This window comes from Bombina bombina, chromosome 1 (genome assembly GCF_027579735.1).
Source record: "Bombina bombina isolate aBomBom1 chromosome 1, aBomBom1.pri, whole genome shotgun sequence".
Taxonomy (NCBI): Eukaryota; Metazoa; Chordata; class Amphibia; order Anura; family Bombinatoridae; genus Bombina; species Bombina bombina.
The window spans coordinates 1,370,215,387-1,370,234,034 of record NC_069499.1 but is presented as its reverse complement, the minus strand read 5'-3'; the positions used below and the strand labels follow the sequence as shown (position 1 = coordinate 1,370,234,034).

Below are 18,648 nucleotides of genomic sequence, written 5' to 3'. Positions count from 1 at the left end.
ACCTCAGTTCTATCTCTGTCTCCTTCTGCTTCCTCTGACTAATTCTAGTCCCACTCAATCTCTCTCTTATCTCCCTTTTCCCTCCTGAACCTTTTTGGTCTTTGTCAATTCCATCATTCTTTCTCTTTCTCGCCCCCTCGTTCTCTTTCTCGCCCCCTCGTTCTCTTTCTCGCCCCCTCGTTCTCTTTCTCGCCCCCTCGTTCTCTTTCTCGCCCCCTCGTTCTCTTTCTCGCCCCCTCGTTCTCTTTCTCGCCCCCTCGTTCTCTTTCTCGCCCCCACGTTCTCTTTTCCCCCTCTTCTCTGTCTCGGGCCCCCCCTCTTCTCTCTCTCGGGCCCCCCCTCTTCTCTGTCTCGGGCTCCCCCCTCTTCTCTGTCTCGGGCTCCCCCCTCTTCTCTGTCTCGGGCTCCCCCCTCTTCTCTGTCTCGGGCTTCCCCCTCTTCTCTGTCTCGGGCTCCCCCCTCTTCTCTGTCTCGGGCTCCCCCCTCTTCTCTGTCTCGGGCTCCCCCCTCTTCTCTGTCTCGGGCTCCCCCCTCTTCTCTGTCTCGGGCTCCCCCCTCTTCTCTGTCTCGGGCTCCCCCCTCTTCTCTGTCTCGGGCTCCCCCCTCTTCTCTGTCTCGGGCTCCCCCCTCTTCTCTGTCTCGGGCTCCCCCTCTCTTCTCTGTCTCGGGCTCCCCCTCTCTTCTCTGTCTCGGGCTCCCCCTCTCTTCTCTGTCTCGGGCTCCCCCTCTCTTCTCTGCCTCTGGGCTCCCCCTCTCTTCTCTGCCTCTGGGCTCCCCCTCGCCTTCTCTGCCTCTGGGCTCCCCCTCGCCATTGTGTGTCTGGGTGTATTTGTTACCTATATCAGGAAGGCTGAAACTTAAAAAAAAAAAAAAAAAAAAAAAAACCCCCACAAAGGTCAGAATTTTTGCTAGTTTAGGACTGTTCTTCTCTCTGAGGAAAGTTATTCAGGGTAATTTAGAAGCTTAACTTTGTGTGTTCTTGGCTCAAATGGAGGCAGGCTTTTCATTTATGCTCAATTTGTATCAGTTTTTTTCTTGCACTTTGCAGTGGTTGCTAAATGAGCATAATAATTGATCTTCTGCAGCTCGATCTCCTAGTTCTGTGCATTATGATGTCAAAGAGAGCATAAGCCTAAGCTTTTAGAATTTTTTCTTTTCTCCAACATAGGTGTGTCCGGTCCACGGCGTCATCCTTACTTGTGGGATATTCTCTTCCCCAACAGGAAATGGCAAAGAGCCCAGCAAAGCTGGTCACATGATCCCTCCTAGGCTCCGCCTACCCCAGTCATTCTCTTTGCCGTTGCACAGGCAACATCTCCACGGAGATGGTTAAGAGTTTTTTGGTGTTTAAATGTAGTTTTTATTCTTCAATCAAGAGTTTGTTATTTTAAAATAGTGCTGGTATGTACTATTTACTCTGAAACAGAAAAGAGATGAAGATTTCTGTTTGTAAGAGGAAGATGATTTTAGCAACCGTTACTAAAATCGATGGCTGTTTCCACACAGGACTGTTGAGATGAATTAACTTCAGTTGGGGGAAACAGTGGGCAGACTTTACTGCTTGAGGTATGACACATTTCTAACAAGACTTGGTAATGCTGGAAGCTGTCATTTTCCCTATGGGAACCGGTAAGCCATTTTCTTAGTTTAGTATAAGAATAAAGGGCTTCACAAGGGCTTTAAAGACTGGTAGACATTTTTCTGGGCTAAAACGATTACTTTATAAGTATATTTAGTGGATTATAACTATAAATAGTTCTTTTAATCTTGGGGATGTATTAAAAAAACGGCAGGCACTGTATTGGACACCTTTTTCACTGGGGGCCTTTTCTAGTCATAGGCAGAGCCTCATTTTCGCGCCACTAATGCGCAGTTGTTTTTGGAAAGCAAGGCATGCAGATGCATGTGTGAGGAGCTAAGAACCACTGAAAAAGCTTATTGAAGGCGTCATTTGGTATCGTATTCCCCTCTGGGCTTGGTTGGGTCTCAGCAAAGCAGATACCAGGGACTGTATAGGGGTTAAATGTAAAAACGGCTCCGGTTCCGTTATTTTAAGAGTCAAAGCTTTCAAATTTGGTGTGCAATACTTTTAAGGCTTTAAGACACTGTGGTGAAATTTTGGTGAATTTTGAACAATTCCTTCATACTTTTTCCCATATTCAGTAATAAAGTGTGTTCAGTTTAAAATTTAAAGTGACAGTAACGGTTTTATTTTAAAACGTTTTTTGTGCTTTGTTATCAAGTTTATGCCTGTTAACATGTCTGAACCATCAGATAGACGATGTTCTGTATGTTTGGAAGCCAAGGTTCCTCCCCATTTAAATATATGTGATGCATGTGACATAGTGTCCAAACAAAGTAGGGACAATGATGCCACTGATAATGATGTTGCCCAAGATGATTCCTCAAGCGAGGGGAGTAAGCATGGTACTGCATCATCCCCTTCTGTGTCTACACCAGTCTTGCCCACACAAGAGGTCCCTAGTACATCTAGTGCGCCAATCCTTCTTACTATGCAACAATTAACGGCTGTAATGGATAATTCTATTAAAAACATTTTGTCCAAAATGCCCACTTATCAGAGAAAGCGCGATTGCTCTGTTTTAGATACTGAAGAGCATGAGGACGCTGATGATAATGGTTCTGACATACCCTCACACCAATCTGAAGGGGCCAGGAGGGAGGTTTTGTCTGAGGGAGAAATTTCAGATTCAGGAAAAATTTCTCAACAAGCTGAACCTGATGTTATTACTTTTAAATTTAAATTAGAACATCTCCGCGCTCTGCTTAAGTAGGTGTTATCTACTCTGGATGATTGTGACAATTTGGTCATTCCAGAGAAATTATGTAAGATGGACAAGTTCCTAGAGGTCCCAGTGCCCCCCGATGCTTTTCCTATACCCAAGCGGGTGGCGGACATTGTAAATAAGGAATGGGAAAGGCCCGGCATACCTTTTGTTCCTCCCCCTATATTTAAGAAATTATTTCCTATGGTCGACCCCAGAAAGGACTTATGGCAGACAGTCCCCAAGGTCGAGGGGGCGGTTTCTACTCTAAACAAACGCACTACTATCCCTATAGAAGATAGTTGTGTTTTCAAAGATCCTATGGATAAAAAATTAGAGGGTTTGCTTAAAAAGATGTTTGTTCAGCAAGGTTACCTTCTACAACCAATTTCATGCATTGTTCCTGTCACTACAGCAGCGTGTTTCTGGTTCGAAGAACTAGAAAAGTCGCTCAATAAAGAATCTTCGTATGAGGAGGTTATGGACAGAGTTCAAGCACTTAAATTGGCTAACTCTTTTATCTTAGACGCCACTTTGCAATTAGCTAGATTAGCGGCGAAAAATTCAGGTTTTGCTATTGTGGCGCGCAGAGCGCTTTGGCTAAAGTCTTGGTCAGCGGATGTGTCCTCCAAGAACAAATTGCTTAACATCCCTTTCAAGGGTAAAACGCTGTTTGGCCCTGACTTGAAAGAGATTATTTCAGACATCACTGGGGGAAAGGGCCACGCCCTTCCTCAGGATAGGTCTTTTAAGGCTAAAAATAAGCCAAATTTTCATCCCTTTCGCAGAAACGGACCAGCCTCAAATTCTACACCCTCTAAGCAAGAGGGTAATAGTTCTCAAACCAAACCAGCCTGGAGACCGATGCAAGGCTGGAACAAGGGTAAACAGGCCAAGAAACCTGCCACTGCTACTAACACAGCATGAAGGGTTGGCCCCCGATCCGGGACCGGATCTGGTGGGGGGCAGACTCTCTCTCTTTGCTCAGGCTTGGGCAAGAGATGTTCAGGATCCTTGGGCGCTAGAAATAGTTTCTCAAGGTTATCTCCTGGAATTCAAGGAACTACCCCCAAGGGGGAGGTTCCACAGGTCTCAATTGTCTTCAAACCAAATAAAAAGACAGGCATTCTTACATTGTGTAGAAGACCTGTTAAGAATGGGAGTGATTCATCCTGTTCCATTAGGAGAACAAGGGATGGGGTTTTACTCCAATCTGTTCATAGTTCCCAAAAAAGAAGGAACATTCAGACCAATTTTAGATCTCAAGATTCTAAACAAATTTCTCAGGGTTCCATCGTTCAAAATGGAAACCATTCGAACAATTCTTCCTACCATCCAGGAAGGTCAATTCATGACCACGGTGGATTTAAAGGATGCGTATCTACATATTCCTATCCACAAGGAACATCATCGGTTCCTAAGGTTCGCCTTTCTGGACAAGCATTACCAGTTTGTGGCACTTCCATTCGGATTAGCCACTGCTCCAAGGATTTTCACAAAGGTACTAGGGTCCCTTCTAGCGGTGCTAAGACCAAGGCGCATTGCAGTAGTACCTTACTTGGACGACATACTGATTCAAGCGTCGTCTCTGTCAAAAGCAAAGGCTCATACGGATATTGTCCTAGCCTTTCTCAGATCTCACGGGTGGAAAGTGAACATAGAAAAAAGTTCTCTGTCCCCGTCAACAAGAGTTCCCTTCTTGGGAACAATAATAGACTCCTTAGAAATGAAGATTTTTCTGACAGAGGCCAGAAAATCAAAACTTCTAAGCTCTTGTCAAGTACTTAATTCTGTTCTTCTTCCTTCCATAGCGCAGTGCATGGAAGTAATAGGTTTGATGGTTGCGGCAATGGACATAGTTCCTTTTGCACGAATTCATCTAAGACCATTACAACTGTGCATGCTCAGACAGTGGAATGGGGATTATACAGACTTGTCTCCGACGATCCAAGTAGATCAAAGAACCAGAGATTCACTCCGTTGGTGGCTGAACCTGGACAACCTGTCACAGGGAATGAGCTTCCGCAGACCAGAGTGGGTCATTGTCACGACCGACGCCAGTCTGGGGGGCTGGGGCGCGGTCTGGGAACCCCTGAAAGCTCAGGGTCTATGGTCTCGGGAAGAATCTCTTTTCCCGATAAACATTCTGGAACTGAGAGCGATATTCAATGCTCTCAAAGCTTGGCCTCAACTAGCAAAGGCCAAATTCATAAGGTTTCAATCAGACAACATGACGACTGTTGCATATATCAACCATCAGGGGGGAACAAGGAGTTCCCTGGCGATGGAGGAAGTGACCAAAATAATTCAATGGGCGGAGGATCACTCCTGCCACTTGTCTGCAATCCACATCCCAGGAGTGGAAAATTGGGAAGCGGATTTTCTGAGTCTTCAGACTTTCCATCCGGGGGAGTGGGAACTCCATCCGGAAATCTTTGCCCAAATAACTCAATTATGTTGCATTCCAGACACGGACCTGATGGCGTCTCGTCAGAACTTCAAGGTTCCTTGCTACGGGTCCAGATCCAGGGATCCCAAGGCGACTCTAGTAGATGCACTGATAGCGCCTTGGACCTTCAACCTAGCTTATGTATTCCCACCGTTTCCTCTCATTCCCAGGCTGGTAGCCAGGATCAATCAGGAGAGGGCTTCGGTGATCTTGATAGCTCCTGCGTGGCCACGCAGAACTTGGTATGCAGACCTGGTGAATATGTCATCGGCTCCACCATGGAAGCTACCTTTGAGACAGGACCTTCTTGTTCAAGGTCCATTCGAACATCCGAATCTGGCTTCACTCCAACTGACTGCTTGGAGATTGAACGCTTGATTTTATCAAAGCGTGGGTTTTCAGATTCTGTCATTGATACTCTTGTCCAGGCTAGAAAGCCTGTAACTAGGAAAATTTACCATAAAATATGGAAAAAATATATCTGTTGGTGTGAATCTAAAGGATTCCCATGGAACAAGATAAAAATTCCTAAGATTCTATCCTTTCTACAAGAGGGTTTGGAGAAAGGGTTATCTGCAAGTTCTTTGAAGGGACAGATTTCTGCTTTATCTGTTTTACTTCACAAAAAGCTGGCGGCTGTGCCAGATGTTCAAGCTTTTGTTCAGGCTCTGGTTAGAATCAAGCCTGTTTACAAACCTTTGACTCCTCCTTGGAGTCTCAATTTAGTTCTTTCAGTTCTTCAAGGGGTTCCGTTTGAACCCTTACATTCCGTAGATATTAAGTTACTATCTTGGAAAGTTTTGTTTTTGGTTGCAATTTCTTCTGCTAGAAGAGTTTCAGAGTTATCTGCTCTGCAGTGTTCTCCTCCTTATCTGGTGTTCCATGCAGATAAGGTGGTTTTGCGTACTAAACCTGGTTTTCTTCCGAAAGTTGTTTCTAACAAAAACATTAACCAGGAGATAGTTGTGCCTTCTTTGTGTCCGAATCCAGTTTCAAAGAAGGAACGTTTGTTACACAATTTGGATGTAGTTCGTGCTCTAAAATTCTATTTAGAGGCTACAAAGGATTTCAGACAAACATCTTCTTTGTTTGTTGTTTATTCTGGTAAAAGGAGAGGTCAAAAAGCAACTTCTACCTCTCTCTCTTTTTGGCTTAAAAGCATCATCCGATTGGCTTATGAGACTGCCGGACGGCAGCCTCCTGAAAGAATCACAGCTCACTCCACTGGGGCTGTGGCTTCCACATGGGCCTTCAAGAACAAGGCTTCTGTTGATCAGATATGTAAGGCAGCGACTTGGTCTTCACTGCACACTTTTACCAAATTTTACAAATTTGATACTTTTGCTTCTTCTGAGGCTATTTTTGGGAGAAAGGTTTTGCAAGCCGTGGTGCCTTCCATCTAGGTGACCTGATTTGCTCCCTCCCATCATCCATGTCCTAAAGCTTTGGTATTGGTTCCCACAAGTAAGGATGACGCCGTGGACCGGACACACCTATGTTGGAGAAAACAGAATTTATGCTTACCTGATAAATTACTTTCTCCAACGGTGTGTCCGGTCCACGGCCCGCCCTGGTTTTTTTAATCAGGTCTGATGAATTATTTTCTCTAACTACAGTCACCACGGTATCATATGATTTCTCCTATGCATATTCCTCCTTTACGTCGGTCGAATGACTGGGGTAGGCGGAGCCTAGGAGGGATCATGTGACCAGCTTTGCTGGGCTCTTTGCCATTTCCTGTTGGGGAAGAGAATATCCCACAAGTAAGGATGACGCCGTGGACCGGACACACCGTTGGAGAAAGTAATTTATCAGGTAAGCATAAATTCTGTTTTTATGGGTTTTTTTTGCCCAAGAAGCACTGATTTAATCTCTCTATTCTTTTTCTCTTGTTAAGTGTGTTCAGTCCACGGGTCATCCATTACTTATGGGATATATTCTCCTTCCCAACAGGAAGTTGCAAGAGGATCACCCAAGCAGAGCTGCTATATAGCTCCTCCCCTCACATGTCATATCCAGTCATTCTCTTGCAACCCTCAACAAAGAAGGAGGTCGCGAGAGGAGTTGGAGTTTTTACTTAATTATTCTTCAATCAAAAGTTTGTTATTTTAAAATGACACCGGAGTGTGCCGTTTTTTGTATCTCAGGCAGTATTTGGAGAAGAATCTGCCTGCGTTTTTCTAAGATCTTAGCAGACGTAACTAAGATCCGCTGGCTGTTCTCGACATTCTAAGGAGTAGGGTAACTTCAGAAAGAGGGGAATAGCATGCGGGGTCCCCCGCAAATGAGGTATGTGCAGTACATTATTTTCTGGGAATGGAATTGACTAAGAAAATACTGCTGTTACCCATATGATGTAAGTACGTTTACTGGCATGTTATTCGTTTTGTGAGGTACTTTGGTGATAAATCTTTTGGGCATGATTTTTTTCCACATGGCTAACGTGTTTTTCTGCATAGAAACCGTTATATCAAGTCTCCCACTGTTGTAATATGAGTGGGAGGGACCTTGTTTTAGCGCCTTGTTGCGCAGTTAAAATTCTAGCACAGTCTTTCTGCTTCTTCCTCCTTGATCCAGGACGTCTCTAGAGAGCTCAGGGGTCTGCAAAATTCGTTTTTGAGGGAGGTAATCAGTCACAGCAGATCTGTGACAGTGTGTTTGACTGTGATAAAAGCGTTAAATATTAATTTGATATCCGTTTTTTGGGTATTGAGGGGTTAATCATCCTTTTGCTAATGGGTGCAATCCTCTGCTAATTAATACACTTCTCGTTAAGAATTGTTGACTATAACTGAATTAGTTTTCTTTGTTATTCAACTGTGTTTTTAAAAGCGCTGCAGCGTTTTTTATATTGCTTGTAAACTTATTGAAAGTGATTTCCAAGCTTGCTAGCTTCATTGCTAAGTCTGTTTAAACATGTCTGATACAGAGGAATCTGCTTGTTCATTATGTTCAAAAGCCGATGTGGAGCCCAATAGAAATATGTGTACCAATTGTATTGATATTACTTTGAATAAGAAATTATCACCAGACGACGAGGGGGAAGTTATGCCGTCTAACTCTCCTCACGTGTCAGTACCTTCGTCTCCCGCTTGGGAGATGCGTAAGATTGAGGCGCCAAGTACATCAAGGCCCTTACAAATCACTTTACATGATATGGCTAATGTTATGAAAGAAGTATTATACAACAGCCCGAATTAAGAGGCAAGCGCGATAACTCTGGGTTAAGGACAGAGCGCGCTGACGACACGAGAGCCATGTCTGATACTGCGTCACAATTTGCAGAACATGAGGACGGTGAGCTTCATTCTGTCGGTGATGGTTCTGATTCGGGGAGACCGGATTCAGAAATTTCAAATTTTAAATTTAAGCTTGAGAACCTCCGCGTGTTACTAGGGGAGGTGTTAGCGGCTCTGAATGATTGCGACACGGTGGCAATCCCAGAGAAATTATGTTGGTTGGATAGATACTATGCGGTACCGGTGTGTACTGACGTTTTTCCTATACCAAAAAGACTTACAGAAATTATTAGTAAGGAGTGGGATAGACCCGGTGTGCCCTTTTCCCCTCCTCCGATATTTAGAAAAATGTTTCCTATAGACGCCACCACACGAGACTTATGGCAGACGGTCCCTAAGGTGGAGGGAGCAGTTTCTACTTTAGCCAAGCGTACCACTATCCCGGTGGAGGATAGCTGTGCTTTCTCAGATCCAATGGATAAAATATTAGAGGGTTACCTTAAGAAAATGTTTGTTCAACAAGGTTTTATATTGCAGCCTCTTGCATGCATTGCGCCTGTCACGGCTGCAGCTGCATTCTGGTTTGAGTCTCTGGAGGAGGCGATTCGCACAGCACCATTGGATGAGACTTTGAGCAACGTTAGAACGCTTAAACTGGCTAATGCGTTTGTTTCAGATGCCGTAGTGCATTTAACCAAACTTACGGCTAAAAATTCCGGATTCGCCATACAGGCGCGCAGGGCTCTATGGCTTAAATCCTGGTCAGCAGATGTAACTTCTAAGTCTAAACTACTTAACATTCCCTTCAAAGGGCAGACCTTATTCGGGCCCGGCTTGAAGGAAATTATTGCTGACATTACGGGAGGTAAGGGCCACACCCTTCCTCAGGACAGGGCCAAATCAAAGGCCAAACAGTCTAATTTTCGTGCCTTTCGTAACTTCAAGGCAGGAGCAGTATCAACTTCCTCCGCTCCAAAACAGGAAGGAACTACTGCTCGTTACAGACAGGGTTGGAAAGGCAACCAGTCATGGAACAAGGGCAAGCAGGCCAGAAAGCCTACTTCCACCCCTAAGACAGCATGAAGACAGGGCCCCCTCTCCGGAGACGGATCTAGTGGGAGGCAGACTTTCTCTCTTCGCCCAGGCTTGGGCAAGAGATGTACAGGATCCCTGGACGTTGGAGATTATATCTCAGGGATACCTTCTGGATTTCAAAAATTCTCCTCCTCAAGGGAGGTTTCATCTGTCAAGGTTATCAACAAACCTAGTAAAGAAAGAGGCATTTCTACAATGTGTACAAGACCTCTTAGTGATGGGAGTGATCCGCCCAGTTCCGCGAACGGAACGAGGACAAGGGTTTTACTCAAATCTATTTGTGGTTCCCAAAAAAGAGGGAACCTTCAGACCAATCTTAGACTTAAAAATCTTAAACAAATTCCTAAGGGTTCCATCGTTCAAGATGGAAACCATTCGGACCATCCTACCCATGATCCAAGAGGGTCAATATATGACCACAGTGGACTTAAAGGATGCCTACCTTCACATACCGATTCACAAAGATCATTATCGGTACCTAAGGTTTGCCTTTCTAGACAGGCATTACCAGTTTGTAGCTCTTCCCTTCGGGTTAGCTACGGCCCCGAGAATTTTTACGAAGGTTCTGGGCTCACTTCTGGCGGTACTAAGACCACGAGGCATAGCGGTGGCTCCGTACCTAGACGACATTCTGATACAAGCGTCAAGTTTTCAAAATGCAAAGTCTCATACAGAGATAGTTCTAGCATTTCTGAGGTCGCATGGGTGGAGAGTGAACGTGGAAAAGAGTTCTCTGTTACCACTCACAAGGGTCCTTTTTCTAGGGACTCTTATAGATTCTGTAGAGATGAAGATTTACCTGACGGAGTCCAGGTTATCAAAGATTCTCAATGCTTGCCGTGTCCTTCACTCCATTCCAAGCCCATCAGTAGCTCAGTGCATGGAAGTAATCGGCTTAATGGTTGCGGCAATGGACATAGTGCCATTTGCGCGCCTGCATCTCAGACCGCTGCAACTATGCATGCTAAGTCAATGGAACGGGGATTACTCAGATCTGTCCCCTTTGCTAAATCTGGACCAGGAGACCAGAGATTCTCTTCTCTGGTGGTTGTCTCGGGTTCATCTGTCCAAAGGAATGAGCTTTCGCAGACCAGATTGGACGATTGTAACAACAGATGCCAGCCTACTAGGCTGGGGAGCAGTCTGGAATTCCCTGAAGGCTCAGGGATCGTGGACTCAGGAGGAGAAACTCCTCCCAATAAACATTCTAGAATTAAGAGCAATATTCAATGCTCTTCTAGCTTGGCCTCAGTTAGCAACACTGAGGTTCATCAGATTTCAGTCGGACAACATCACGACTGTGTCTTACATCAATCATCAAGGGGGAAGTCTCGAAGATAATTCGCTGGGCAGAGTCTCACTCTTGCCACCTGTCAGCGATCTAAATCCCAGACGTGGAGAACTGGGAGGCGGATTTTCTAAGTCGCCAGACTTTTCATCCGGGGGAGTGGGAACTTCACCCGGAGGTATTTGGTCAACTGATTCGTCGTTGGGGCAAACCGGATCTGGATCTCATGGCATCTCGCCAGAACGCCAAGCTTCCTTGTTACGGATCCAGGTCCAGGGACCCGGGAGCGGTGCTGGTAGATGCACTAGCAGCCCCTTGGGTTTTCAACATAGCTTATGTGTTTCCACCTTTTCCGTTGCTACCTCGACTGATTGCCAGGATCAAACAGGAGAGAGCATCTGTGATTCTGATAGCGCCTGCGTGGCCACGCAGGACCTGGTATGCAAACTTAGTGGACATGTCGTCCTGTCCACCATGGTCTCTACCTCTGAGGCAGGACCTTCTAATTCAGGGTCCTTTCAACCATCCAAACTTAATTTCTCTGAGGCTGACTGCATGGAGATTGAACGCTTGATTCTATCGAAGCGTGGTTTCTCGGAGTCGGTTATTGATACATTGATACAGGCTCGGAAACCTGTGACCAGAAAACTTTACCATAAGATATGGCGTAAATATTTATTTTGGTGTGAATCCAAGAGTTACTCATGGAGTAAGGTTAGGATTCCTAGGATATTGGCTTTTCTACAAGAGGGTTTAGAAAAGGGTTTATCCGCTAGTTCGCTAAAGGGACAGATTTCTGCACTGTCTATTCTTTTACACAAACGTCTGGCAGAGAACCCAGACGTCCAGGCTTTTTGTCAGGCTTTGGCTAGGATTAAGCCTGTGTTTAAAGCTGTTGCTCCTTCGTGGAGCTTAAACTTGGTTCTTAAAGTTCTTCAGGGTGTTCCGTTTGAACCCCTTCATTCCATTGATATTAAGCTTTTATCTTGGAAAGTTCTGTTTTTGATGGCTATTTCCTCGGCTCGAAGAGTCTCTGAGTTATCTGCCTTACATTGGGATTCTCCTTATCTGATCTTTCATTCAGACAAGGTAGTCCTGCGTACTAAACCTGGGTTTTTACCTAAGGTTGTTTCTAACAGGAATATCAATCAAGAGATTGTTGTTCTATCATTATGTCCTAATCCTTCTTCAAAGAAGGAACGTCTTTTGCATAATCTAGACGTGGTCCGTGCCCTGAAGTTCTACTTACAGGCAACTAAAGATTTTCGGCAAACTTCTTCTCTGTCGTTTATTCTGGACAGAGGAGAGGTCAAAAGGCTTCGGCTACCTCTCTCTCTTTTTGGCTTCGTAGCATAATACGTTTAGCCTATGAGACTGCTGGACAGCAGCCTCCTGAAAGGATTACAGCTCATTCCACTAGAGCTGTGGCTTCCACCTGGGCCTTTAAGAATGAGGCCTCTGTTGAACAGATTTGCAAGGCTGCAACTTGGTCTTCACTTCATACTTTTTCCAAATTTTACAAATTTGACACTTTTGCTTCTTCGGAGGCTGTTTTTGGGAGAAAGGTTCTACAGGCAGTGGTTCCTTCCGTTTAATGTTCCTGCCTTGTCCCTCCCATCATCCGTGTACTTTAGCTTTGGTATTGGTATCCCATAAGTAATGGATGACCCGTGGACTGAACACACTTAACAAGAGAAAACATAATTTATGCTTACCTGATAAATTTATTTCTCTTGTAGTGTGTTCAGTCCATGGCCCGCCCTGTCTTTTTTGAGGCAGGTTCTAAATTTTAAATTATAACTCCAGTCACCACTGCACCCTATAGTTTCTCCTTTCTCGTCTTGTTTCGGTCGAATGACTGGATATGACATGTGAGGGGAGGAGCTATATAGCAGCTCTGCTTGGGTGATCCTCTTGCAACTTCCTGTTGGGAAGGAGAATATATCCCATAAGTAATGGATGACCCGTGGACTGAACACACTACAAGAGAAATAAATTTATCAGGTAAGCATAAATTATGTTTTTTTCTCTGAATCATTAAAATTGTACATAAAACTGTCATTCTGATTAGATAGATAATCCCTTTTATTACCCATTCCCCAGTTTTGCATAACCAACACGGTTATATTAATATACTTTTTACCTCTGATTACCTTGTATCTAAGCCTCTGCAGACTGCCCTTATTTTGGTTCTTTTGACAGACTTGCATCTTCACCAATCAGTGCTGATTCATAAATAACTGAGGGTGTGAGCACAATGTTATCTAAATGGCACACATGGACTAGTACTGTCTCTAGCTGTGAAAAACTGTCAAAAAGCACTGATAAGAGGCAGCCTTCAAGGGCTTAGAAACAAAGAGAACAAAGCAAATTTGATGATAAAAGTAAATTGGAAAGTTGTTTATAATTGCATGCCCTATTTGAATCATGAAAGTTTAATTTTGACTAGACTGTCCCTTTATGTTTAAAAAACCCCCCCCATGTATTCAGCATTCATTAAAAGCATATTTTTTCCTCAGACTCCGGTTACTCAGATGCAATTTCCTTTGGGACTCACTTTCACTGTCAGATAAGGAATGTAAAACAAAATCTGCATTATATCTATGCTTATATCTAAGATGTTCGAATGCATAAGAGTTCTAAATGTTACCTGCAAGAGGACAATCCATTTCTTACTATTTCCCCAAAATGTCTCATAATACATTAGTCACTTTTACATTTCAAAAGTTCAGTAAGTGTGATGCTTCATGATCTGAACTATGGTTTACTAGTCAGGAGTGGAAAGTTGTTAGCCCACTCAATGTTAAAGATAGGAAAGAGCCCATGTTTGTACTTTGCAATTTCTTACTCATTCAGGACTAGTCGATTATTTCAATTTACACCCCTGTATATATTTGTGTATTAGTTTTGATGTTCTTTCATTGTTATTCATTTGTATCTGTTGGTGTGTTTATCCTACACATTATTCTGTGTACTTCCTTGCAGTGTTACCGGGATCTGGCACTGGTCAGCAGAGATGGCATGAATATTGTGTTAAACAAAATAAACCAGCTACTGATGGAGAAATACCTAAAATTACAGGACACCTGCCGAACACAGGTAAGTTGTGGCACTATAAATGCACATCGAAGTGGCCCCAAGGTTAATGGTACATGAGGAGTGGACGGTATTTAGCTGTTTGACAAAAGTACAGGGAGTTATACACATTTTTTAATTATTTTTTTTAAAAAAAAGTTAAATTATTGAAGATCACAGTCAGTCTTCTCTGCTTGTGTATTTTGGTTTAGTTTTTGTGTTCTAAAAAACACATACTATTTTATGTTTATTTAAAACAACGAATATTACCTTTCTGTTTACAGTACTATACTATCTCCCTGATGGTACTATTTATATGAAAGTATTAAAATGAAATAAAACTATATTTAAGTTGCATGTATAAGCTGTAAAATGACATGTAAGATATTGTTGTATACATTTGGTCCCATCCCCTTCCAAACTGTCCCATTTTACAGGTGCAATATTCCAAAATCCAAACTTTTTCCAGTCCCTAGAAGTTTGGTATAAAGGGATTCCTACCTGTGTGTGTGTGTGTGTATGTATATATATATATATATATATATATATATATATATATATATATATATATATATAGTAAAACATTTAAAAGTAGCAACAACAGTAAACTCCTGCACTCTCATTATACTTCAGGTTTACCTCAAAACTAGAGGTTGTATTATTTAATACAACTAAACTACATCGTTTGTTGTTATGCCTCTGTAAAGTAGTCTTTCTTATCCATTCCCACTGTGTTGGCAAAACACTGCACACAACAGCTCCCTCTGACTTTCTCATAATTAATTAGTAATTTATTTTGTAAAATGATGATGGTCCACAGTCTTCTATAACATATGGGATATATTTCCTGCCACTATGAGGAGGTAAAGAACCCATATCAGAGCTTAAAATCCCTCCTCTTTCTTAGTTTTGTTCTTGGCCCCGTAGGAGAATGTTGAGAATAGAGGTGTTTCCAGCTACTTGCTTATGGATTTTAATTTGGGAGCTCAGACCAATGTGAGTCCCAGAGTCGTATCATTCATAAAGAAGACAGAAGAGAAAATTCACATCAGCTGAATGATACAGGGACATAAGAATACCCTGTTATATGCACAGCATTTCCCTATGGAACTTTAGCCATAACTACCCTCAGGTGTCACAGGACTTGTCCTAAGCCTCTTCTTGAGGGACACAGGTATATCCTGCTGCAATCCTCTGCAGTATTCATACCTGCACTGGATAGGCTCTCTACTGGAGCAGCTGCATTAACAAGGATTTGACATGCCTGGTAAGCTAGTTGAAGGGTGCTTTCAGGTAAGTGCCTTTACACAGCCCTATTCTTAGCAGGTACATAACCAGGTAAACTAGAAATGGTGAGGGAGAGGAGAAATGGGTTTGCTATTGAAACTCAGGGGTGCAAAATCGAATCTAATAATATTAACAGTCCCTGAACTCCAGAACCTCAAGCAGTGATATACATCCAAATGTACATAAATGTGTGCAAAAAGACTTGCACAACAAAGAAAAAGTCTGCAGGTAACTGGACTAGTGTAATACTGGACCCATTTAAATAAGTTTAGACAAAGAAAAGTGAGAACAATGTTATAATCAAATCACACACACATCCCCATTTATACTAAATAACTTTATTGAAGAAAAAATAGGAGCCCGACTGGACTCATACACATGCACACACACACACACTGTTAAAACTAGCTGAAACTCAGTGTGATATAATTTCCTATCGAAAAGCACGAAAGTGGATAATTATAGGTTGCTACCTGGGTATACAGATATATTATAATAATTCACCCCAGGGAATGCACCAATGATTTATAGACAGTACAAAATATAAATCTCTCCTTTATAAAAGTCTTTGCAAGAATCACAACCTCCAGGTAAGGAACAATTGCAGTATTATATGATTGGTGTGCAGGAGAATCAATATATGAGAATAACTAACCAACACAAAAATAAATGTGTCTGGTAACTAGTTCCAAACTGATTAAAGGTTGGCTATAACTATTTTTTGCAAATATTGCAACTGGCGATTACGGATCTAAGATATATAAGATCTGCTAATATTTTTGTAACAACATTAGATTGGTTATACCGTTAGGCAGATATTCTATGTCCCAGTTGCTATATATGCAACCACTAGAGTTATTGTATCTGTCCAATAACTAAATAGGATTTTATTTTTCTAATCAAATGTTTGCACCGCTGTTAGCGATGGAAATAACGTAGCAGTCAGTATAATGGGTCACTATCAGTAGCTGTTCCTATGAGATATACGATTTTCTGTAGTGCTTGCGATATTCAAAATCAACAAGTGTATTTTAAATTTAGCCGTGTTATAAAGTTCAAGGCCAGTATTAAGATCTAACAAATTATCCGTTCAGCACCAAATCTCACTCTCACTAAAGCCTGAGATCATATATCTTTGGCTCCCTATATTCCTTGGTGCAAACATTAGCCTAATCACACACCCTGCACGAATCCACAGGTGTGAGCTAGCTACTTGTATCGATATATATAGCCCATTAATATTAATGTTGTATAAGTAACGCACCAGGATACGGTTGCCTAAGGAATAAAATGTCTATACTATTAATTACTATTACTTATAGAGAGTAATATTAATTTAGCCCAAACTGTAACATAACGCTGGCACTATTAGCGGTGGAAGTTAGAGGCAATCAGCAAGCATCCATTCCCAAATAAGACTGCTATAATCTAAGGCGCCAGCCAGTGGTAATATGACAAATAAGCAAAGGCTAAACTGAAAAAGGTCTCTTCTATAGCGGAGACCTATTACTATTAACTGTCTATTTGTGGTCGCAATCATTAACAAAAAGTGCTAGGCTGAGTCAGCAATTAAAAAATGAGGGTTACATAACCCGGTACTGGTGCCCCTGACGCGCGTTTCACATTACGCTTCCGAAGCGCATATCAACGTAGAATCTAGCACAAACTTACTTCACCACCTCCATGGGAGGCAAAGTTTGTAAAACTGAATTGTGGGTGTGGTGAGGGGTGTATTTATAGGCATTTTAAGGTTTGGGAAACTTTGCCCCTCCTGGTAGGAATGTATATCCCATACGTCACTAGCTCATGGACTCTTGCTAATTACATTAAAGAAAGCACAACTGTCCTCGACAGGGATAGTTGTACGCTTCGCTAGGGTAGAGACTGCTCCCTCCACCTTAGGGACCGTTTGCCACATGTCCCGTGTAGCGGCATCTATGGGAAACAACTTTTTAAAAACAGGAGGGGGAGAGAACGGTACACCTGGTCTATCCCATTCCTTAGTAATAATTTCTGAAAACCTCTTAGGTATTGGAAAAACATCAGTGTAAACAGGCACTGCATAGTATTTATCCAATTTACACAATTTCTCTGGGACTACAATGGCGTCACAGTCATCCAGAGTTGCTAAAACCTCCCTGAGGAATACACGGAGGTGTTCAAGCTTAAATTTAAATGTAGACATATCAGAATCAGGTTGAAGTGTCTTCCCTGAGTCAGAAAAATCACCCACAGATAGAAGCTCTCCTGCCTCGGCTTCTGCACATTGTGAGGGTATATCAGACATAGCTACTAAAGCGTCAGAGAGCTCTGTATTTGTTCTAGCCCCAGAGCTGTCTCGCTTTCTTTGTAACCCTGGCAGTTTGGACAATACCTCTGTAAGGGTATGATTCATAACTGCCGCCATGTCTTGTAAAGTATATGCAATGGGCGCGCTAGATGTACTTGGCGTCCCTTGAGCGGGAGTTATAGGCTCTGACACATGGGGAGAGTTAGTCAGCATAACTTCCCCCTTGTCAATTTCCTCTGGTGATAAATCTTTTAAAGCCAGAATATGGTCTTTATAACTTATAGTAAGATCAGTGCATTTGGTACACATTCTAAGAGGGGGTTCCACAATGGCTTCTAAACATAACGAACAAGGAGTTTCCTCTATGTCAGACATGTTTAACAGACTAGTAATGAGACCAGCAAGCTTTAAAAACACTTTAATGTGAAAAAGCAGAATATAAAAAACGGTACTGTGCCTTTAAGGGAAAAAAACAAACACAAAAACTGCAAAACAGTGAAAAAAAGCAGTTAACTCTACGAAATTTTTATAGTGTGTATAATAGACTAAAATAGCATTGCACCCACTTGCAAATGGATGATTAACCCCTCAGGTTCAAAAACAAAGCAAAAAAAACGGTAACACCGTTATAACAGTCACAAGCAAACTGCCACAGCTCTACTGTGGCTCCTACCTTCCCATAAAACGACTTTTGTAGGCACAAAAACCCTTTACAGAGGTCCAATATGTCAGGGGACTCCTTCAGGGAAGCTGGATGTCTCAGAATGTAAAAACTACTGCGCAATTAGAGCGCGAAAATAGGCCCCTCCCACCATGCACTCAAAGTGAAAGGGCCATGAATAACAACTCCTAGGAGAAATCTAGTCAGCCATGTGGAAAACTAGGCCCCAAATAAAGATTTATCACCCTTAGTAAAAAACGTTCTTTATAAATCATGCAAACGTTTAACATACTAAGCCAAAAGAGCAAGTAACATGAATATAAGCCTTTACTGCAAGCATGATGCCAGTCGTTTGTTAAATCACTGCAATAAGGCTTACCTTAAATATATCAGGCACTGTCAGCATTTTCTAGACCTTATCTCTCTAGAAAAAAATATACTGAACATACCTCAGGGCAGTTAATTCTGCAGGCCGTTC

At 42.6% G+C, this 18,648-nt stretch overlaps 1 protein-coding gene across 1 annotated transcript in view; it reads left to right on the top strand.

Moving 5' to 3' along the window:
• Positions 1-18,648, top strand: part of INTS3 (integrator complex subunit 3) — an 883,995-nt gene that overhangs the window by 153,618 nt on the left and 711,729 nt on the right. Inside the window, 1 exon segment of the mRNA XM_053719732.1 lies at positions 13,843-13,956. Coding sequence (XP_053575707.1) covers positions 13,843-13,956 — 114 coding nt within the window.